Genomic DNA, 23,959 nt, shown 5'->3' with positions numbered 1-23,959 from the left:
GTTGAACATTCTTTAATTTCAATTTTTTAACATTTCCTAAAACTATGCATACAACTTCACACAATAAAATCCACTGTGCAAATGCGAAACTCTATTGATAAAGACAAAGTTTCGAAAATTCATCTGAATCGTATGATAATAATAACATATCACTTTCATCTAAAATAAATAATGCAAGAGTATACGATGTCCGGTAAGTATTATATTTCTCAGCTTGTTCTTCTGATTATAATTGTAGTACATCATTCCCCCGTTATATGTCACGCTCGTGTAGAAATTTGATAGGGCATACCCGATGTCGGAAAAGGTCCTAACCAGCAATTAACACGGTTTTCTTATCTATGACCTGAAATTATGGGCCCAGCCATTCTCCAATGAATATACCGATGATTTGCGATAATAATTAAATAAAGAGCCTTGTTTCCTAATATTACACCGCATCTCAGGCACAGAACCTGCTATCCATTTCATCACAATAAGAATGCAAAAAAATTAAAAAAACGTGACCCCAAAAATATCAATAGTGGAATAGCGAAGAATATCTAACGTAGAAACGAAGGATAGTACAATTGCAATCTCTTGGACCGAGACTCTCCATAAAATTACGATAGAACTTCACTTCACCTAAGTTCCTGGATCGTTTAATTATAACTAAACTACAATATCTGGAAGCTAAACTGAAACCGAGACGAATGCCAATAGAATCGCATTACCTCATGGCTCTCAAATAAGAACAGTTCAAGAGTCGCGTATGACCCTTCGAACAAGATTCGATTAGCAAAGTATATATTTATTTTCTATTCTCTTTACTGGCGATCTTGGGAAAAGGAAAACATGAAATGTAGCAGTAAACAATGTTGCTATCGCGATTGATTTCTGCCTGGAGACATAGCAAGATTCAGGTTCAAGCAGAGGCAAGATCGACCTGTGGAAAAGTGAGTAACACCGGAGAGGAAAAGTTTTGCGTGTCTATTGTGAGAAGGTAGATTGCTTTGGGCGGAGAGATTTGAAGAAGAGAAGGGAATGGGAGGTAAGTCTGGAGAGAAAAAAGAAGATGCTGAGTTTTAATAACTAATGGGACGGAAGTTAGTAACTAATAACTTAAAATCTAAAATTCATTAAACCGATACTCTCGACCGGCTTTAGGAAGTTCACAAGACGACGACACTTTCAGTTCTACAAGGTACATTGCAGAAACGATGCAATCTATAATATCGCTGTATTAACCGGCTACTTGTAAACAAGTCGAGTACGGAAAGCTGACGCAACGGCGTAGTACACCAGTAGTTGGGAATAATTAAAAAATGAGGATATCCACATGGCTATTATAAGGATGAACTTTATAGTTGCGAATGGCTGTACTTTAAATATCCTACATTGCTACGACGAGCAACACGCGCTGCCATTTGTTTTTTAAATTATGGTGTAACGTAAAAATATATACGTTTCTATTGAACCAAAACAGAAGACAATAAAAAGCTAACGAAATGAAAGGGAGTCACAAGCAGTTTGAATAGCTAAAAATAAATGCACCTCTGACAATATGCACTGAATGTATGTATAAGACAAAAGTTGGATAAATAAAGATAAATTGAATGGGCCGTTGTATACATTTTTCAATGAAAATTTTCCAACGCATATAATAAAATATGCTCGGTAACTTGAGCTATTTAAATAGATTTTTTGATATTTTTTTTGTACACCTCATAATATTAAATGTTCAATCTGGCGCGTTACGCCATTGCGTATTCCCAACGTATATCCCAGCGAGCAACGGAACGATGCTGATAATAAAACTTCACGCATATAAATTGAGATCGATCAAGGCGCAAACTTTAAAATTAATTTTTGTCGAGTTCGCAGACGACGTGTCAAAAAATAAAGGCGCGCAATTTGAAGATTTTATCTATGAACGTCTATAATAAATATTCAGTGACATAACGTAAGTGTATCTTGGATAATAAATATTTATCGCGACGGAAGCTACAGGAAGAAAGATCCTACCAGGCTAATTTTCTTAGGCAGTACTTTATTTATTACATACATATGTATCAGCTTATTTTCAGAAAATAATTCCCTCGTCAGGATGAAAACCTAACCTAACCAGCCTTAATGAAACGCGTCGATGACTATCTTTAAAATTTTCTTGAAATCTTGATATGACATTATATCCAAGCCGTTTGCGCGGCATGGGAAATCACTGAAAAACTCGCTTATCCTTGGAGAAAAATCATTACTTCGACTCCCTCGTAGAAGAGGCAACATGTCAGTATAAGGAAAACAGAATTTCGTAGATAAACATCAGGCAAGAACTAAAAAGGGGATCTACATAAGAAAAGTCGAGAAGGATGAAAGGTAGGGAAGAATATATCGAGGGAAGCTGAAAAGAGGGGAGGTATAAAAAGAGAGAAAGAGAAAGAGCCAAGTAGGAATCAACGAATGGCCCAAGCTGGAACTGAGCTTGCACCTATAATGTTATAATAGTTATAACGCTTAAACGAATCTAAAGCTGGTACCAACTTAATTGAATTATGGCTTGACTATCAATTTTTGACCCAAGCCTTGGGAGACGGATTGGTCAGGACTGTTTCAAGCCTTGATACAGAAAATTGCCAAAGGCAATAAACAAAATTAGCTTGATTAATTTTCTTCTATGAATTTTTAATAATCAAATAAGCGTTTTAGAAAAACTTTGTTTAGTTACATATGTAATAAATAGAGCAATGCAAATATATATGTTCCCTATCAGTTTCGTGTTGTATCGTTTGTGTATTTCCACTTTCGCTATCACTTCTTCATCATTTACTACACGTTTCCATTTCTTTGTGTAACAGACTCTTTCAATTTTGTAATATGGTTTTTAAGAAATTCCGCAATCAATAATCATTACAATCGTACTTGAGAGTTGATTCATGTAACCTGAAATGAGGAAAAATTGGGGGCTCGATTTATAGCACATTTTTCTACTAATAAGCTGTACAACGAACGATCGAATGTTGTATAAGAATAAATTGTAAATCGATTAAAACACTTAAATAAATTCGTGAAAGGGTACAATAATTTGGATCAACGTTGGCCATTCTTACTTAAGCAGAATTGGAATATCGAGGCTTGGTTAAATCTTGGTACATTAGACTTTTGAAAATCTTGAACCAAAGCTCAGATTAACGAAGCTTGGCAAGCCAAAAATTAGACCAGACTTACGATTAGTTCAATTAATAAAGCATTGGCAATTTCTACCTGAATAAGAACAAAGTAAAGAAAAGTTGGCTAGACAGAAATTGCCGAAAGCTATTGTCTGCCGAAAAACGTCTACTCCGCGAGTAGAGACGCACCTGTTTTTCTATGGAAATTTGTGCTTCAAATGATTAACCCACGAAAACAGCTCGTCTGTTTACATTATATCAGATGCTTCGCCTAAGTTAAGGGAGCACTTTCCGACTTCTTGTCGTGCCTCCAGGGATTTTCGGAAAACTTATCTTTTTCCTCTTAAATTTATGTCTCGAGATAACTCCCGGATAAGGGATAGGTGTCTTTGAAGCAAACGATATACGCTGAATTTAAATGGCGATAATGTTATTTGGCATTTCTATCCATAGGGATGCTTACGATGGAGTTCATCACCTACGCATTTAGGGTGCGTCTTGTTAAGAGTGACATTTGAGAAGAAGCTCATCTGCCGAGGGAAGACCCAGCTGATTATTTTACAGTTGTGAGTTTTCAATGAAAAAATGTCTCCTTTGGTAGTATATTAGGAGGCTTCGAAAAATGCTTCTGTACCAAGTTGTATGAAATTATATTAATTAGTATAGAATTTAAAGTGATTTATGATTTATGTTATTCATTTAGATGTTCACGGCAACGTTCAAAGGAACAAAAAATGAACGAATCAACTTCCAGTTGATGATCTGAGTTGCACGTGTATGGTACTATAAAACAGTGTGTAACTAATAATATTGGTCCATGTCCAATTCATACGTTTTACAGTCCGTCATGAAATTTTAGTTTCAAGGCTTAATATTATAAGGCTTATATTATAAGGCTTAAAATATACATTTAAAGATGGAACATACACTTGTTTGTAGCTTCACATATTCTCTATATCATAAATACATATATTATAAGCAGATTAGGTAAAACAATATTCTACGGAAATCTGAAAAACAGAAATTTAGTCCTACAGTGAATTAACTCAGAAAACCATCGTTTCGCCTCATTTCGACCATTTTGCCAAGCTACAAATATAGATGAATGTTAAATAGTAATAAACTAATAAAAAAGTAAAAATCTCAAAATCGATTTTCTGTCGCAAACTTAGCTATAGCCTCAGACTTACATTTTAAACTAGACCTTTTTGCAGATAAAAAGTATTTCACGCCGATAAAAAATGTATCAGTTTAAAGCTCAGGCTGACAAGAATATCAGGTTTCTGCAAAATAAATGTCAGTTCCTATATTAACTACGCCATCTGTATTGCACATTATAAGTTCTCGGTCTATTTGTTTACTGACATTAATTTGTTTACTGTATTAATAAGGGAATAGTGAATACTACGAAATGATAATATCGCTGTAGTTTCACTGTTGTGTATTACTGGCTATGGTTCGCGGTTCTAAATATTTCTCGCTATAATTCCTAGTTTATACATTTCACGTATAAAGGAAATTCAAGTATAATTTTAATACTTGTCCAATATTTTCTTACACCCCAAATAACACAAAGTTTCTTGAATACAAATTTACCGAATGTAAGAAGATGTTTTGTCGTCAAAAATAATTTTTTGCACGACCCTCCTTGAAAACGCTCGTTTTCGTGACTGTCTACCTAGCGTAAAGTGGCTAATTGCAGTCCGGTGACGATTGCGCGCTTCGCAAGCGGGCATATAAAATATCTTGCGCCCGCTACAGCGGGCTTAAAAATTCTTTTTACTTCGAAATTCGTGAAATAAACTTTTTTATCGATTTCAACCTAGACGTCGCGTTTTTAAATCCAGCCGGACAAAAAATCTCATGCGGATTAAAGAGAAAAGGATATAATTTGGCTCGCGTTGAATACCGCTCTCGAATTGCTCGTGCGGAGAATAACCCCCTTCACGCCTTCGATACACAATACACTATTTTGGTTCGTGTACATGTTCATTGTTTCTTGATTATATTTTCAACATTTGACATTTTCTTCATGATAATGTGACAAATCAGACAATGAACAAGTTCAAAATGTATGTTATTCTAAGAAGGTGGTAATCTAATAACTTTTTCTTTGCGAATCACTTTTTTTAATCGATAATATCTTACCGTCTTTTTTTTCAGAGATACTCTTGCTACGCTTCTGATATCAGTGTTTGAACTCTGATATCAGGATTTAGATACAATACAATACATTGTTCTTATCGGAAGACTAAAGGATTAACATATATCACACCAGCTCCAATATTTGAAAATACATTTTCGCTACTATTCGATGAAATCTTCTAGGTGGAATTCGGTATACGCTGTTACAAAAGGGCACCAGTCGATGTACCATATTTCGGTTGGTACCTCTTCACTTATCCAATATTAATTATAAAGGATCCCCTTTTGATAAAGTCACTGCTCGTAGACAATCACACCTACTTTCTTCCATTTACAAAGTGACAAGTAGAGAGAAATGCATCAGCAGATGTTGCAATTATTTACGCCTGAACATTTAAGAAACTATGTTACTCGCGTTCAAGAGTTGTCAATAGACTTAGCAGATTCAATGCAGTATTATGAATCGAAAAAGATAAACATGGTCCATCGATTTGCGAATATCATGGTAGATCTGGCGGTCATGTTGATATTCGGTTGCGACGTGAATACCCTCTTTAGAAATCACGAAAGGCACATGCCGACTCTTGAGAAAAAACGAGCAACCTTATCGTAGCGTCTGTGCTCCCAAAATGGATTCCTTAAGGTACAGCTTATTCGATATTACCCAATCTTGGAAAAATCGTGTCCCATATACCCCCCTTTCGAAGAATATTACACGTCATTCGAAAATCTCGTGATGAAAATAATCGACTTACGAGATTCTTGACAAGTACAAATTTCGAAAAATTTGATTGATCACCCAACAATAGCAAGAGACTACGAGTGAATTAAATACGGAAGATATCATAGCTTGCCTCCACATATTTCTTATGTTCAGCACATCCAACCGACACCTACTGTCCGCAATAATATACAACATAGGGAACAAACAGCCGATTCAGGAACTGTTGCAGAAGGAACTAGACCAGGTTATAAACGAACACGTTCCACAGATATCTTACCAGGTTTTGGAAAATATGATGTACCTGGACAAGGTCGTCCAAGAGATACTAAGGCTGCACGAACCGTTCCCATTCGTCGAACGCATATTGTATACAACACCACGCGTTCTTCCACCAGCTCGTAACGGCGACAAACCTTCCCCTATACCCATGGGAATGAATGTATGGATACCGATCACAGCGATCCGCAGAGATGAGCTATGCTTTGGAAAACCTGAAGTCTTCAATCCCGAGAGGTTAGGTCTGAGGAATTTAGTAAACTTTCCTTTTTACGCATTCGCACCCTGGGGACATGGACCGAGAAGCTATTTAGTCAAGGATTTCATCCTCGTACAAACCAAGATGCTCCTTATTCAGCTTCTTCAGAAATTTAATTTTAGCTATCCACCAAATCAGAAAAACGGCATGAACTTTGACAAATCCGCTGCATTTTATTATACATATAAAGCGTATGAAGATGTAGACCTCGTTTTTTTTTTCACCCACAACTAAATAAACTTAGGTTTTAACGTATAGGGGTCGTGCGTATTGATACACTCATATTGTTTGGATACTTAGTAGATAAACATTATAGATAAATGTATTGTTTAAGAAAATTATTAAAAAAGAATTTTAAATATTGTTATCTTGTATTACTTTGCAATTTAACATTCAACGTAAGGTAAAAAATAATTAATAATTGATCACAAAAATTTCAATTTCAATGAAATAAATGAGTATATGTATTTCTCTGAATATTTTTAAATAAAACATTTTAATATAAAATTTAGTATAATTATTGAAAATCAAGATTTTTTCAATACTGCCAAGAGGGCTAGGATAGGCAGTCTTAAAAGAAGGTTGCACTTGATGCAAGCAATTGCCAGGAGCAGAATGCTTTATGGGGTCGAGATTTGAGAATGGAGGAAAAGGGAGAAAAAAGAGAAAGGCTACAAGCAAGATACGTAAGAATGGTAAGGGGGATCGGAAGAAACTCACCAGGATACATATGGAGAATGGAAGCAGGGTGAAGGGGAATCGGTATGGAATTGCGGAAGAGGGCAGTAAGGTACGTTGGAGAGATTATGTGTATGGAAGAAGGCAGGTGGCCAAAGACTTGTTTAAAGGAGGAAGTCAGAAATTTTAGAAACGGGGATCCATCGAAATGAGAAAAGGAATTAAAAGCAGCTACGAAGGAGTTTGGGGAAGATGAGATATGGGGAACGATAAGGAGCGGAACAAAAGAACAACTAGAAAAGGAAATAGAAAGAGGAATAGAAATAAAGACGGACCAGGAAATTCAGCACAATTGGAATTAAAATAGACGGGTCAGAGTTTTGCAAGGAGTGTAAGGATACGAAGCATAGTGTCGAAATAGAAGAATACTGGGAGGAAAAAAAGATAAGTAGTAAAATTAAAGAAACACGGGCAAGGATGAGATGTGGAAGTGTAGGAAGAGAGTCGGACAAGAGTTTCAAGAATAGCAAGTGTCGACTATGTAAGAGGAAGGAGATGTTAGTTCATAAGTGCGAATGTAGAAGCGCAGAAGGTGATAAGAAGGGAGCTGGTAGAGGGATTGGACGGACGAAGGGTGTAATAGGGAATGGATGATAAGCAAGGCGTTATGCACAGGAAAATCTGTAATCGTCCTTTCTAAATACATAATGGATTTAAGAGAAAGGCAAAAAAGAGCGAGTGACAGGAGGAAGGAATAAAATATTTAGAATAAGCGTTAAACTAGGTAGAAGCGGAGAAACAAGTTAAAGGTTTTATATGTAAAAGCCCGAAATGATATACATTGGAAATAAAGAATGACTACTGGTGCTTTTATAAATACTCGGTAAAATGATGTTCTTAACATTTAGTCTATCAGGCTATCACATATTGATTACGGCTTATAATGAATACAGGAATTATATTTTCAGAGGAATTATGAAAAATTTACGATATTCATATATGTAATACAAATAGTATTAATTGTCACTTCTGACTAGAGCAACGGTCAGGGCCCAGATACAATTTCTGCTAGAGTATTCAGGAGTTTCTCACGTGGTGACTATCTTAACTCGAATATTCTATTTTTAAAGTACCTGACTCACGTGAATACTTCGCGTCCTTGGTTTGCCTGATTATAGACTTATCGCGCGCTCTATCAGCGTCTCGGCTTTAAGCTCAACAGCCTAATACGACCGAAAAACGTAAGGGACGATTATTCAGCTAATCGCACTACACAGTCACGTTAAAAACTAGGTGTGGAACTATTGGCAAAAGTACCATCAGTAGGTAATAGTAGAAATTGTTACAGCGATTTTGGTCAGTCGAAAAAATAAACATACAAAAAAAAAGATAGAAAGAGATTCTCATGACCTATAACAGTTCAGATAGAATATCTGCTTATCTTGTTTACAATAACGAATGCGTAATGGTATTTACTTGAAAACAAATGTTCTTAAATGTGAGGTTATGATATGCAGGGACCAGAGTTGCACAACTGAGCACTGGCATTGCGAGTCTTATGCATGATAATAACAATAGTAATACGCACGAACATACTGGTTGGCCGTCAAAAAGATTTCATTCACGGGAAAGCCCCTCCATTTTCCCACTGACATATAAAAGCAAATCCACAGCAGCTCCGCCTCAGTGCGCCTAACTGTAGTTGCACGGGATCCGTGAGATAAATTGTATTTGTCAGAGCTAAGAAATAACCTTGAGAACGAGAGCATTAACTCGAATGTAAATGTCTCGAGCTAACTGTAGTCAATCAGCGCGGAGTGCAAATTACGCGAACTGCAATTAAAACCCACCACGTTTCCTTTAACGAGGTTTAAGAATAAATATGAATTATATACTCGAATTGAGTTTCGGAGCGGCGATAATTTTGGTGCTCTTAATACGGGCTAAAATAAAAAAATATAATTATTTCAAAGAACGCGGTGTGCCCACTCTAAGCATTTATGCGGGTCTTACTAATACGTGGAAGCTGTTTACAAAGAAAATATCTTTTCCCGACATGGTGATGGACCTTTATAACGCGCATCCAAATGCCAAGTACATCGGCATCTTCGATCAAGGATCGCCGGTTTTCATCATTCGGGATCCTGAAGTGGTCAAGTTGGTAACAGTAAAAAACTTCACGGTCTTTCTCGATCACAAAGGATTCGTCAAGGAAGAGGTCGACCCTCTTCTAGGTGGTGGACTATTCAATATGAAGGGTGGCAAGTGGAAGGAAATGAGAGCGGTCATCAGTCCAACGTTCACAACCAGTAAAATGAAATGCATGTTCGAGCTAATGTCAAAATGTGGCCAGGATTTTGTTGAATTTTTGGAAAAGGAAAAACAGCCGCTTGTTCTCGAAATGAAAGACGTTTTCACGCGTTACGCCAATGACGTAATAGCGACAACAGCATTTGGCGTGACAGTGAACAGCATTCACGATAAGGAAAATGAATTTTATATGATGGGCGTAGAAGCGACGAGCTTCACTCCACTTCGTAGCTTCAAGACAATCCTATTTCAATGGTATCCAAAGATAATGAAGTTCCTTAAGTTTAAAATAGTGTCCGATAAGGTGTCCAACTTTTTTCGTGATATTGTGATAACGACCATAAATACGCGCAAGGTACAAAATATACATAGACCGGATCTCTTGAACATCCTGATGCACGCGAGAATGAAGGATCCGGACAGAGAGTTGACGCATGACGAAATAATATGTCAAGCTTTCCTCTTCTTTTTCGCGGGTTTCGAAACCGTCGCCTCGGTGATGTCATTCGTCGCGTATCATTTAGCTATATATCCGGAAGTGCAGGAGAAACTGCGCAAAGAGGTGGATGGGGTTTGCGGACGAGAAAATGGTCAACTGATTTACGAGGAACTTGGTGAAATGAAATATATGGAAATGGTTCTGAATGAAACAATGAGGCTTATTCCACCGAGCGTTTTGACCGATCGCGTTGCTGTGGAAGATTTTCATTTACCGGCCAATGATGAAAAATCACCACCGATACACATCGAAAAAGGCACTGCTATTTGGATTCCTATAGCGGGATTTCAAAAGGATCCGAAATACTTTGCAGAACCCGAAAAGTTCGATCCGGAACGCTTCGATTCTGATCATAAGAATAATATTTTGCCATTTACTTTCATCCCCTTTGGTGTCGGTCCCAGAAGCTGTCCTGCTAATCGTTTCGCTTTTATGGAGATCAAACTTATTTTGATAAACATATTGAAAAGATTTGTTATAAAACCTTGCGAAAAAACATCTATACCTATGAAGTTTGCTAAGGGTACGATAACTGTCGTAGCGGAAAAAGGTATTTGGTTATCTTTCAAACCTAGGAAAAACATTGAATAACAAATAGCATAAATCCTTATTAATCCAATTGATAATTTGAGGAATAAAAATGTTCCTGTCACTGTCTTTCGATAATAATATGAATCACGGAACTGTTTATTCGTTGAGAATTATTGTTCAAACCCTTCATTGGCATTGACACTACGGGGCTCACGTAGGTTTTTTATTTTTTCTTACTACAATTTTGAGTCCAAGTGATATCTACGAATTTTTGGGTTGATTAATCCGAATTTAAAGTGAAAATTATCAAACTCAAATTGTCTGAACCAAAATGGGAGATCAAATTTAAAAAAAAAATAATACTCGGATATTTTTGTCAAAATAATGACAAAGGGGGTTAATTAGAAGACAAACTTGATTTGTAAAATAATAAATTCTGTACTATAGGTATTTAAGGATTAAAAGAACCGGCGTCTGTACTATAAATCTGATCGATTAACTGCCGATGCGATATCAAAAACATATGGGACACAGCGATGCATGATAGCCATGCGACGACGTGATTTTAAAAAGCGATTAAAAACTTTTGTTAAAAGAAAAGCATGGATCAAAACAATATTCAATTAAAAATGATATTTTTGAAGTTTAATCAGTTAACTGTGGATGTGATATTAATAATAATACTGTGATACATTAAAAAGACACGAGAATATTGCACATAAGACTACAAATTTTTTATTATTTTTATTATAAGAAAGACTATACTGACTATGTAATTATGACAGAAAATACACATTTTTGAAAATATTTCCACATTTCGTATGGACAACGAGTCTATCCCGTTGAGTAACTCGACCCTAAATAAAAATATTGTATTGTTCTCTTTCTGTATTCATCAATTCATTCTATTCAGTTCATCTGAATATACAGATTTAAAAATACTAAATATCCGGATTACCATATATCAAGCATTTATTAGGTTTCCCCAGTTTCGAACATACGCATAGCGAAATCAAGGTTTATATATTTATATAAAATATATAGATTTATGTATTCCCAAGAACGAAAGCATACAGGTTACGCATAAGAAATGTGTAAAACTTGTTTATACCAACGTATCAACAATATTACAGAAATGATAGATAAAATTACTTCTATAAGGCATAATGAATTTTATGTATATTCTTTTGTCTGCTCTCACTTTCACTAACATTTAATAAAAGGTAAATTAATCTTATTGATATAAAAATCCTTGAAATAGTTAATTCCTTCGCATTATAAGGATTACCTAAAAATTAAAAAAAAAACCATTTAACAACGAAGAAGGAGAAAATTATTAATCATTGACTACATCCCGACGTTATTGCCTAGGATTGTAATAATTCTAATTCCAATTCTCGTGAATTCCATACATATGTATTGTTCATTAAAAAAATAATTCCTACTTGAAATATTATCTTGAAATATTATAAAAAAGTTGTCATTTCACATATTGTTTAGATAATGCAGTAAAAATTGATTGAAAAATGCCAAAATTAACAATTTAAAAATCATCGTAGTAATCTTGCACGTAAATGAAATATCTTCTAGAAATTTTATCTACTTTTGCCGATTGGAAACTGAGATATCTCAAAAAAATATTGCTATTCTAACAAATGAAGGATATCTATATCGTGCATTGTTGGCTACTTTCAGTCCGTATTCGCTACGTCCACTCGTGGCGCTGCCGTGGCGATTCCTAGCAGTACTTGCAAGTCCCGTAGCATACGGTTATATGGCGTGTAGCGATTTATAATTTATTATGCAATAACTATTTATTTCATACATATTACAAAATTTGGATAAGTAGACAATAAATATGTAAATAATATTGAAAAAAGCAACCTGTACAATAATAACTTGTGTACTTTTAATAAATCTTTTATTTACTTAGTTAACGTCGAGCAGCAATCGGTCGTCTGCTGCGCTGGACGGTAGCAGGCAGAAAAATTCAAACGTGTCGAACCATACATTAACGTGCTCTCCTGAATACAGCGAAGATTTCGTTTACTCTTTCATTTAGTCTCAATAAGAAAATGAATATGCTAATCAAAGCAAATTTTGAGGCGATTCCGAATTCGATATAATTCAATCACAATGCATTTACTAAGGGAGAGGAACTGGTGACATCCGATCACGTATTTCGCGTAGAAGAATTCAGAAGCGATGGCATTACGAACGAACATATAAGATGCCGTGTAATACGTCAAACTTTGGTAACTTTATCAGTAACGTTCCGTACGTTTACTTCGTTCTCTTATAGCTCCGAATTGCTACGAATGCCTGCGGCTGTACAAAACAGAGGTTAGATATTTTTCCGATTGCCGGACAAAAGGTGTTTTGTAACGAAAAAACTCAAGCTATCGATTCAGTGTTTGCAAAACATGACATTACTTATAGTATTTATCGATATATGTAATTTCGATCTATTTTCAATCGAAACACTTTACACTGATTGAAATAGACGGCGTTAGACGCGTTTCACACACAAAAAATGCCTACCATCAAATGCTAAGAGTCGCCCACCCTGATCACTGGCAGTCAGCTGTCCCCACTTTTCACTCTCATGCACACAGCGAATATCTCGTGAACTAGACGGTGAGTATTTTTCAAATTTTGCACGCACGACCGTTGTGATTGTTACCCGCTGTCGGTAAATGGTTGGTGAGGCGTGGTGAGCCCACATGGAGACAGAGGGAGTAATACGAAAACAAAATGGCTTTTAGTGAACGTCGCCGCCTAAGAGCCGTTGGTAAAATAAATGAAAGAGGAGAACAATTTTCTCGTGTTCTGTTAACTAGCGCCGGTCAAATTAGCTTTAGATAGCAATGTTCAACACAACCGTCAAAAACATCAAAAATTCAAGTCCGTATCTTATTGTAGAAGTGCTCGAATGATCGAACAACCTTAAACATTTAATAGAATATAGTTATTTTGTAATATACATAAAAAAAAGTAATGATTTTACAAATCAATGCAGTGCTCAAAAACTTGCAAAATAACAAACAACTTCATATTACAAGAAAAAAGATTATCAAATTTTTAAAGATAATATACAAAGACAGTTTATCAAATGTTACTCATAACAGTTGCTGATATTGCATCATTGCTCTTTACAGTCAACAACGATAATATCTATTTGTATATATAGAAATAGAGTACCATGTCAAAAATATTAGCTCCGCAAAAGGAGAAAGAATAAAAATCGCCTTCAATGGTAAAATTTTTACCGATTGAAGGGAAAATGAATAAAACCATATAAATCTTCTACTGAAGTCAATTACATTGCTACATGATTGAAATTTTATAAAAACCAATTTATGTTTTTCACATTTTTAAACCAATTACTTCGATGGATGGGTGAACTAACAATTTCAAAAAAAAACAACTTCACTAATAAATCGAAAGTAATAAGAAATTCAACAAGGGTGGATGACGTTAGAGCTCTTTCAGTGACCATGACCTACAATTAGTTAAAAATATTTCGAAAGAGATGAACTGGAAATTTTAAAAAAATATAAAAAATAGTAAAATAACGAAAAATCAAGAGGGTAGAAATTCAGTATATCACTAGCGACCAGGTGAACTAGAATTATTTAAAAATTTTGATTTTTACTATTTTATTTGGCAAAAAGCAGTGAAAAAACATGCAATTTTTTATAGTTTTTTCGCCGCCATTTTACTATTTTTGCATTTACATTAACAATTCCAGTTCAGATGGTTGCTAGTGATATATTGAAGCTAAAAATTCAAAATTTTTCTGTTTTATAACGCCCATTTTTGAAATTTCAACACCAGCGCAGACACACCTACTAATCGAGGCGTTGTATTCAAATTGTGTTTCTGTATGTTAAAAGTGCATAAAATATATAATAAACAATTTTTTAATGTATTTTCAGAGAGTATTTATTAAGCCTAACAAACCATACATCAATATGTTCATTCATTATCTCATAAAAATTTCATAAAAATAGCCTTATTTTTCGAGCACCGAAAGCAGAATCCTGCCTTAAGTAACACCATCACTTGGGCGTCTAAGAAATATGCTGAATAATACGATTGCTAGCTTTTCGAATTGTTAAATAAAAAAGATAATAATTAAACTAGAAGCAAACCGATCCTAAATTTTTCGTGGCTTTAACCGAAGCCAAAAACCTTCTTTCGGTGTAATACTAAAACTTTGTAAAGTAAACTTATTCGGATCGACAGTCTTTTCCGTTCGTTCAACCAGAAAGTTTTGCACCAAATGTGTCATGATAATTTTCGTCTCCATTAACGCGAATCTATTTCCAATACACATTCGAGGGCCCAGTCCGAAGGGCAAATAAGTGTAAGGCACAATTTTGTCCTTATTCTCGTCATTAAATCTTTCAGGATCAAATTTATATGGATCCGGAAAATATTGTGGGTCATAGTGAAGAGCGTGCACTGGAAACCACACGGCAGAGCCCTTCTCAACTGTGACATCACTGTACCCTGGCATCGACTGCGGAAGCTTAAAACTCTTAACACAGACACGATCGGTGACAGGAAATGGAGGATGTTTTCGTAGAGTTTCAGAGATGACCATGTCCATGTACTTCATCTTCTGTAACATCTCATAGGTGACCTCGTCCTCGGCACCAGAAGTCACCTGATCAACCTCTTCGCGAAGCTTTTGCTGGACGTCAGGATTGAGCACCAACTCATGAAGCATGTAACACATCAAAGTCGAGGAAGTATCGAAACCAGCCACAAAGAATATAAAAGCTTGAGCCACGATGTCGTCTGTGGACAATGTTATACGTTCGTTATCTCTGGCCTGCATCAGCAAGTGAATCATATCCGGTCTGACGATTCCCTTTTCGTCTCTAGCCTTAACAGCATCTTGGATAAGGGTCCTAAAAAATGTTGCCGTGTCGCGCGATATCAAGCCTTCACCCGTCAATCGTAAAATACTCGGACATATACGAAACATAACAAACTTCATAGTTTTCCAGATTCCCTCAAAATTAGTTGCCTCCATTCCGTTGACATAGAAGTCATTTTTTTTTTCACGCATCGAATTAACGCTTATGCCAAAAGCTGCAGTGGCGATCACGTCGTTCGTGTATCGCGTGAAGGCATCTTTCGTCTCGATGGACTTTGTCTCTTCCGGATGCTCGAGTAGATATGTGACGAAATCCTTGGAAGTCTTGGAAATCAATTCGAACATGAACTTCATCTTGCTGGCAGTAAAGCTGGGAGTCAGCATCGTCCTCACTTCCTTCCAGCGTTCACCGCGAAGAGAAAGTATATTCTTTCCAAAAAGCTTGTCCACCGTCTCATCGACGAAGCTTATATGATCCGGAAAATTATCGAAATTCTTCACGCCAATGTCGCGAATCAATTGGGGGTCCTTAATGAAGACGAGGGGCGTATTAAAATCCATCAGACCAAAGAATCTTGCATTGGGATATCGGTTATACATGTCCAGTATAAGCTCGGGAAAAGTTTTCAGTTTGAAGAAGATCGGCGCCTGATTTCCAATAAGTGGTATCACTTCCATGTATGGGATCCCACGTTTCTTCCAATAAGTGTACTGACGGTAAATTAGAGCGGCGAGAGTGAAGCCGACAATTACGAGGACACATTGCAATGCATGCCACAGATACTCCATCGCGAGAACTGAACGACACGTTTCACTCGCGACGTAACTTTCATACTGGACTGGATGGACACGTTCTCGCATACATAAGAACAAATTTTGGCAATCATTTAGATGTAGCTTGCGTTTATCTTGTGATGCAATTGATAACCGGTCAGATAACTATTTGATAAATAGTATGTAGATAGAAAATTGCAAGTAATTATCTAGGAAAAATTTAATCCAAGAACCGTGAAGAGACTTTATACCGTGTAGAATCAATCGATCATGGATTTTAAAGTCGATAATACATTTCTTATATAATTTGCAACAACGATATGTGATTATGATATTTTCGCGAACTATACATATTTGCAAAAATATTATTGACTTACATTTTTTTTTATGAATACACTGCAAAAAATAATTTCTTAAATAAAACACCAAACACTGAATTACTTAAGCTTGAAAAATTACAATAATTTTAATAATTCTCACTACTTTAAAATGAAACATCCCTTTTTTTATTGAGTTAACCTCAAATAACTTCATTTGTGTGCCCCAGTGATCACGCGATTCAAGATTGCGTATTTTTCAGTATGCCTTGATTCTGCCTGTGCAGTGCCTCGACTGAATCGAGGGAACTTCAAAGCAATTTTTACTATTGTGCTGTTATGCCCCTCTATTATAACGTAGCCATTAAGGAACCGTTACCCTGAAAATTCACTGCCTTTCCTATCATAGAACTGTCCTTAATCCCAAAAATATACAAACCCGTGTTCCCTGCATTTTTAAAATAGGAATTTCCGAATTACACGAAAACCCTCCCTTCCTATTCCTCATTCCTGTTAGACTAAGTTTACCTTATTAGAAAATGTAGCATCTAAGGACAGTTTCAGTCGAGCATTTGTAAGAGAAGGTCCTCTATAGAATAAAGTAAAAGATTGTCTGTTCTACATGGTTCTTTAATTAACAAAATCCGTTCGTGAAGTCATAGCGGCTGAATCTTGTACGTCGTATTGAATCTATGACGATATAGTTCACCACGGCATAACAGTGTGCTTCCAATTTTATCTCGACGAAGAGAATTACACTTCGAAGCATCATAATAATATTACTAGTCACAAAAAACAATCATTCTGGTGTATATTATTTACTAAAAAATCTACCTAATATTATAATTATACATAAGGCCACTTGAAATGCATTTCCAAATTTGTGGTCAAGTACCTACGTCTCAAAATGCGTCAGAGATAGAAGGTATCGCCAAGAAAATACGCAGTACACGGTGCAGACTCACCAAGGTGATACAATGTCATTGCAATGACGCAATAGATAACCCGACGAGACAGTGAGACAGCTTTCTTGCAGAAAAAGAAGATACCCTCGATCCTATACTGTATATATGTATATTATTATTCAACATCTATAGTTGCGACTGTTATGATTATCTTTGTCGTTGAATCATTTACGCTGATCTGAGAATCTACGTCATCCACCTAAACATGAACAACCCATTGACCGTAATAACGCAATCACGTGGCCGGGAGAAATACTGGAAGGGGTAAATACTTCCTACAATAATCATTTAGAATCTTGTTACTCCGAGGTCAAATAGTTAAGGTCAAATGTTCCAAAGTTAGTATCACATTCAATTTTTATAGAAGCTCAATTCTGACGCAACCTTGAATATCAATTAAAAATCTCTCTCAGTCGTCGTGAAAGCTAATAAACAATAACATATTATTAGTAGCTGGGAGGTGGAAACACTAATGCCAATTATAACATGATCTTTAACATTTCTGCATCTGCATTTATATAACTTCTGACACCGATAACAACCAAACCATAACTCTGAGACGATAATTCTTGAGGTACTTAACTTTTCGTTTTCGATTATTTAAATGTGAATTAAGACAAAAGGTATGGTTAATTCTTATCAACATTTTTTTTCGCGGGATTTAGATAATCAAAAGAGAAACACAATAAATTACAGAATTACAGAATTTCTCTCGGAGCAATAATTTAGAAGCTATGGCGAACCAAAGTCTTAAGTCATTAATAAATGCCTTAAATGAAAAATATTTGAAAAAATCCGCATTTAGATAGTCGAAAAGGAAACAAATGTTTATTGCTTGTAATTAGATTGCACGCGAGGTAAATTCGCATCCAAATATCTTTGCACAGATAGCACTGTAAATTAATTTGTTACGCAAAATAGAAGCCATACAATGAAATATCTTTTCCTGCGGGGCGAAATGTGTAAATTATTTCTTAAAAAATCTGTAAAATACAACTGCATCTGGAAAGTGACAGCCTGCGCGTCTGTAACGGCGACCGAACAATACCTACGCCGTTCCCTATCAACAATTTGTTGCATTACTTTTATTAGACAATTATTTACATTAAAAGTGAGTACCACGACTTTTTCCTTCAGACAGTTGAAATTGTTTTTTAAACTTTTTATAGCAATATTTGAACAATATGGAACACTTACAGATATACGTCTCTGGCTCTTCGGTTCGGTTCAGAGGCAATTATAGTTTACCCCAGGCGAAAGTTAACCCCTACTTGGAATCTCAAACTCCTTCTAAACGCAGTTTTGACCCTTCATAGCATCTCTAAATCCTCCAGCGCCAAATTTCACGACTGTTTTGCGTATCCAGCTCCTGCTGATTATGAGTGAGACAAGTTTCCATTTTACGGCTGTATTGCGCAGTCGAATACTACTTATAATATGGAACTCCTCCTTTGAACCTCAAAGGTCTTCCAAGTCCGAGGGATCCGAAATGGGCCGTGGACTATTGCAGTTGAACTGTGTGATCTATATACAGGGACTCTTCTCATTGTAAACCAAAAGATGATGGCCCCTTGACATGAAATGAGTATGAGACATCACTCAAAATTGATATAAACTCTGAAAAACCGTCAGCCGTACTAATTAGGATATTAAAATTCGGATAAGTTCAACAGAAATTATGCTGGCCCTTACTGGGCCATGTTACATTTACTTACCACAGAAAAGAAGCTACAGAAACTCTTCTTCTCTCTTAACACGAACGACTGAATACCATTATGCTGTTCGAATGTCGAAAGTTGGTATTTGAAAATTATTTGTTTTCATTAGGTTCAAAGAAATTTGGATATCTTTTGAAAGACAAGCAACGTCTTAAGAATATCTAAATAAATAGTTTATTTAAAAAATTAATATTATATATATTAATATTATATGCCTTATTGAGTTATCCATACTTTAAATTCCAGGTAAACGAATTAACCTATTCAGGGTGGCTTAATTATATCATTTCGTATAAGAATAATTTTTAAACGACAAAAATTGTTGATGCAGGCAAGGATGTCTGGCATAAAGATTGGGATGCTACAATATAATAGTAGGAATACAGGAAAACATTGGAAATCTAGTATGGTCTGTAGGACTTTGTTAATAAAGTAGTGGTGGCATTGACTATTGAGGGAGCGAGAAGTGTAGGAACAGAGTACAATTAATTTTATGGACCCTTTGGTTGTTTTAAGTATTTTATCGAATTAAATTAAAACAGATCTGGTAAATTTGAAGAGCATATGACGCTGGCTAAAAATTTCAAGTTCAAGAATTGTCAGAGGTTCAAAAGTCATACAGCTTGAAAGGTAACCTCCAACCGTTAAAGAATATTATCCGCGGTTTTCCAACTCCAATAGGGTTTACGAACAAGTATCAAAGACCGCAAGCGATTACTTTGATCCCAATGCCAACCAAAACTTCTGGCACTGACCGCGTAAATCTGCGAATATGCTGTTGTACTCCTACACGAGGAAATGATTGACAAAAATTGAATTTCTACATTTAATACCAGTGTCATTCCTAAGCTATGGATTTAAAAAAAAAACATTATTTCTGCATATTCTTCGCGATAGAGAAAAATACCACGAAATGAGTAGTATCAATAACAATTCCATTTTTTAATATATCCTAACTATTTACATTCTCGTATTATTATTTAATTACAAAAATATAATCCATCAAATTCAATTCAATTCAAATCTCTAATTGCAGAATTAAGTTTAATCAAAAACTAATCAAACTTTTGTTTATGATATAATAAAATACTTCGTCGGTTGTGTTTTAGTAATAGTTAATTTATAACAATTGCTTTGCTGAAATTACTATTATACTAATAAGACCCACGTTTCCATGGATGCTATAAAATACGTGTAATATTTTGTTTCTAGTCTTGAAAGCATGAATAGAATATTTTAAAAACTTCGCATTAAACTATTCGTGTGTTTATTATGTTTGATTAAGATACTGTTGAAAATCAAATTGGATTAAGAAGTCTTGAAATAAAGTTTCGATGTGAAAATGAAATTGGGCTTCCATTACTTGTATATATAAAAATAGAAATTTTACAAAAACATGAAGACTCTTCATGAAAATCAAGACATGAAGATCGGAGAAGACGCGTGAGAGGTCCATGAGTAGAGACATACGATATAATATTTCTCTTCATTTTAAAAATTACGCACATATTCAGAATCTCTAAGCGGAGCGTGGATCGCATCTCATGGATATAAGGAAGAGAAAATTAATCCTGGGTGTCTAAAAGAATTCGTTTATGAAAATAATTCAAAGTTTATAGCACATGAAATTAATTATTCTTTCGAAAGCCAATTTCTTCTGATTGACCGTTGTAAACAATCCCCTGAATAGCTAACCATATAAGCCCGTGAACAAGACATATTAGCTATTCAATAGACAATGCCAAGTAGCCGCGAGACATCTACTGCACAAACCAGAAAATAAAAATAAAAACGTATTCCTTCATGAGCATCCACTTGCATCCATTAGTGACAAATCACGTTTTCTCTCCACATTACTAAACGTATATAAACAATTCAATGCATTACATCATCCATACTCATCTTGACCTTTGATAAATGACACTGCTAATATTTGATACTTAAAAAAGTAATAAATAAGACGATGAAAGAATTTCAGGGTTCGTACAACATTCGCGCTACTTAAAATGCAGTAAAACAATGTGCGTGTTGCTTGAACACTTATTGATATTTTATGCACATCGAAGGACGGGTGAATTAACAATTTCAAATAGAACTTTACAAAAAAATCTAAATTAATGCGCCTCGTGCGAACATTTCATTGCTCAATAATAAGAAATTCAACATGGATGGATAGCGCTTTTTCGGTGACCATGAGCTAAAATTAGTTAAAAATATTTAGAAAAAGATCAATTAGAAATTTAAAAAAAATTTTTTAAATAGTAAAACAAAAAATCCAGAGAGTAGAAATTCAAATGCAACAGGCGAACCATGTTTTTTACTTAGATAAAAAATTTCAAAATATTTACAGAACTTTTAAGCATCCAAGTAAAAATCTGTATTACAATTGGGTCACGAGTTTCCACTTTGAAGGGCCTTCTTTTTATAGAAATCAGCGATAATGAGTCTCTTGAATATCCTACAATATTCCACAACTCGAAGGTGATTTCAACGTAGAAATCAAATAGACGGGCTAAGTTTATTACCTGCAGTATTCGTGGACGACCCTATATAGATTGCACTAACAGTGTGACAATTTGTTTATTTGAAATACCTTTATTTCTCGTACAAATATTTTTCGTATTCTATAATAGACATTATTACCAGCACAGTACAAAAATCTTTTTGTATGAATATTAGTTTATCAATTAGACTTTAACAAGATATTATTTTCCAAGTCTCAGCGAAATTCTTCTTTAAGTAACACCGTCATTTGGACGTCTAAGAAATAAACTAAATAACATGATCGCTAGCTTTGAGAATTGTTAAATCAAAAAAAAATAATAAGAAAACTAGAAGGAAACCGATCCTAAATTTTTCGTGGCTTTAGCCGAAGCCAAAAACCTTCTTTCGGTGTAATACTAAAACTTTGTAGAGTAAACTTATCCGGATCAATAGTCTTTTCCGTTCGTTCAACCAGAAAGTTTTGCACCAAATGTGTAACGATAATTTTCGTCTCCATCAACGCGAATCTATTTCCAATACACATTCGAGGACCCAGTCCAAAGGGCAAATAAGTGTAAGGCACAATTTTGTCCTTATTCTCGTCATTAAATCTTTCAGGATCAAATTTATATGGATCCGGAAAATATTGTGGATCATAGTGAAGAGCGTGCACTGGAAACCACGCGACAGAGCCCTTCTCAACTGTGACATCACTGTACCCTGGCATCGACTGCGGAAGCTGAAAACTCTTAACACAGACACGATCGATCGCAGGAACTGGAGGATGTTTTCGTAGAGTTTCAGAGATGACCATGTCCATGTACTTCATCTTCTGTAACATCTCATAGGTGACCTCGTCCTCGGCACTAGAAGTCACCTGATCAACCTCTTCGCGGAGCTTTTGCTGGACGTCAGGATTGAACACCAACTCATGAAGCATGTAACACATCAAAGTCGAGGAAGTATCGAAACCAGCCACAAAGAATATAAAAGCTTGAGCCACGATGTCATCGGTGGACAATGATACACGTTCGTTATCTCTGGCCTGCATCAGCAAGTGAATCATATCCGGTCTGACGATTCCCTTTTCGTCTCTAGCCTTAACAGCATCTTGGATAAGGGTCCTAAAAAATGTTGCCGTGTCGCGCGTTACAAAGCCTTGATCCATCAATCGCAAAATACTCGGACATACGCGAAACATAACAAACTTCATAATTTTCCAGAATCCCTCAAAATCTGTTGCCTCCTTTCCGTGGATATAGAAGTCATTATCTTTTTCACGCATCGAATTAACGCTTATGCCAAAAGCTGCACTGGCGATCACGTCGTTCGTGTATCGCGTGAAGGCATCTTTCGTCTCGATGGACTTTGTCTCTTCCGGATGCTCGAGTAGATATGTGACGAAATCCTTGGAAGTCTTGGAAATCAATTCGAACATGAACTTCATCTTGCTGGCGGTAAAGCTGGGACTCAGCGTCGCCCTCATTTCCTTCCAGCGTTCGCCGCGAAGAGAAAATATGTTCTTTCCAAAAAGCTTGTCCACCTTCTCATCGACGAAGCTCATATGATCCGGAAAGTTGTCGAAATTCTTCACGCCAATGTCGCGAATCAATTGGGGGTCCCTAATGAAGACGAGGGGCGTATTAAAATCCATCATACCGATGAATCTTGCATTGGGGTATCGGTTATACATGTCCAGTATAAGCTCGGGAAAAGTTTTCAGTTTGAAGAAGATCGGCGCCTGATTTCCAATAAGTGGTATCACTTCCATGTATGGGATCCCACGTTTCTTCCAATAAGTGTACTGGCGGTAAATTAGAGCGGCGAGAGTGAAGCCGACAATTACGAGGACACATTGCAATGCATGCCACAGATACTCCATCGCGAGAACTGAACGACTCGTTTCACTCGCGACGTAACTTTCATACTGGGCTGGATGGACACGTTCACGCATATATAGAGAAAATTGTGGCAACCATCCAGCTATAGCTTGCATTTATCTTACAGCGCGAGTGATTACCAGTCAAATGACTATTTGATAAATCGTATATGTATAGATAGAAAATTGCAACTGATTATCTGGAAAAAATTTAATCGAGATTCAATGAATCATGGATTTTGAAGTCAATACTACATGTTGTATATAATTTGCGAAAACAATAAGCGATTTTGCATCCTCACAGAGGAAGCTATGTGATGGTGGAAAATTGTCCTGTCGAGATTTTTATGCCACCATGTTTAGAAT

General features: G+C 35.9%; 4 protein-coding genes across 4 annotated transcripts in view; 1 reads left to right on the top strand and 3 right to left on the bottom strand.

The window, feature by feature from the left end:
* The window catches only part of LOC107270115 (membralin-like), an 81,770-nt gene extending 72,872 nt beyond the window's left edge, over window positions 1-8,898 (bottom strand). The window contains exon 1 of the mRNA XM_025087547.1: window positions 8,817-8,898. Coding sequence (XP_024943315.1) covers window positions 8,817-8,883 — 67 coding nt within the window. The 5' untranslated portion in view covers window positions 8,884-8,898. The remainder of the gene's footprint in view (window positions 1-8,816) is intronic.
* Window positions 8,899-8,913: 15 nt separating this feature from the next.
* LOC107270118 (cytochrome P450 9e2-like) lies at window positions 8,914-11,805 on the top strand. Its single transcript, XM_015744821.2, has one exon. The coding sequence runs from the start codon at window positions 9,111-9,113 to the stop codon at window positions 10,626-10,628; it is 1,518 nt and encodes a 505-aa protein (XP_015600307.1). The 5' UTR covers window positions 8,914-9,110; the 3' UTR covers window positions 10,629-11,805.
* A 2,682-nt stretch (window positions 11,806-14,487) lies between these two features.
* On the bottom strand, window positions 14,488-16,417 carry LOC107270117 (cytochrome P450 9e2-like). The gene has a single exon (XM_015744820.2). The coding sequence runs from the start codon at window positions 16,315-16,317 to the stop codon at window positions 14,728-14,730; it is 1,590 nt and encodes a 529-aa protein (XP_015600306.1). The 5' UTR covers window positions 16,318-16,417; the 3' UTR covers window positions 14,488-14,727.
* A 4,391-nt stretch (window positions 16,418-20,808) lies between these two features.
* LOC107270116 (cytochrome P450 9e2) lies at window positions 20,809-23,725 on the bottom strand. The gene has a single exon (XM_015744819.2). The coding sequence runs from the start codon at window positions 23,708-23,710 to the stop codon at window positions 22,079-22,081; it is 1,632 nt and encodes a 543-aa protein (XP_015600305.2). The 5' UTR covers window positions 23,711-23,725; the 3' UTR covers window positions 20,809-22,078.
* Window positions 23,726-23,959: the final 234 nt, after the last annotated feature.

This window comes from Cephus cinctus, unplaced genomic scaffold (genome assembly GCF_000341935.2).
Source record: "Cephus cinctus unplaced genomic scaffold, Ccin1 Ccin1_scaffold0702, whole genome shotgun sequence".
In the NCBI taxonomy this organism is placed as follows: Eukaryota; Metazoa; Arthropoda; class Insecta; order Hymenoptera; family Cephidae; genus Cephus; species Cephus cinctus.
Note: the sequence above shows the minus strand (reverse complement) of the source record. Positions and strands in the feature narration are given on the sequence as shown.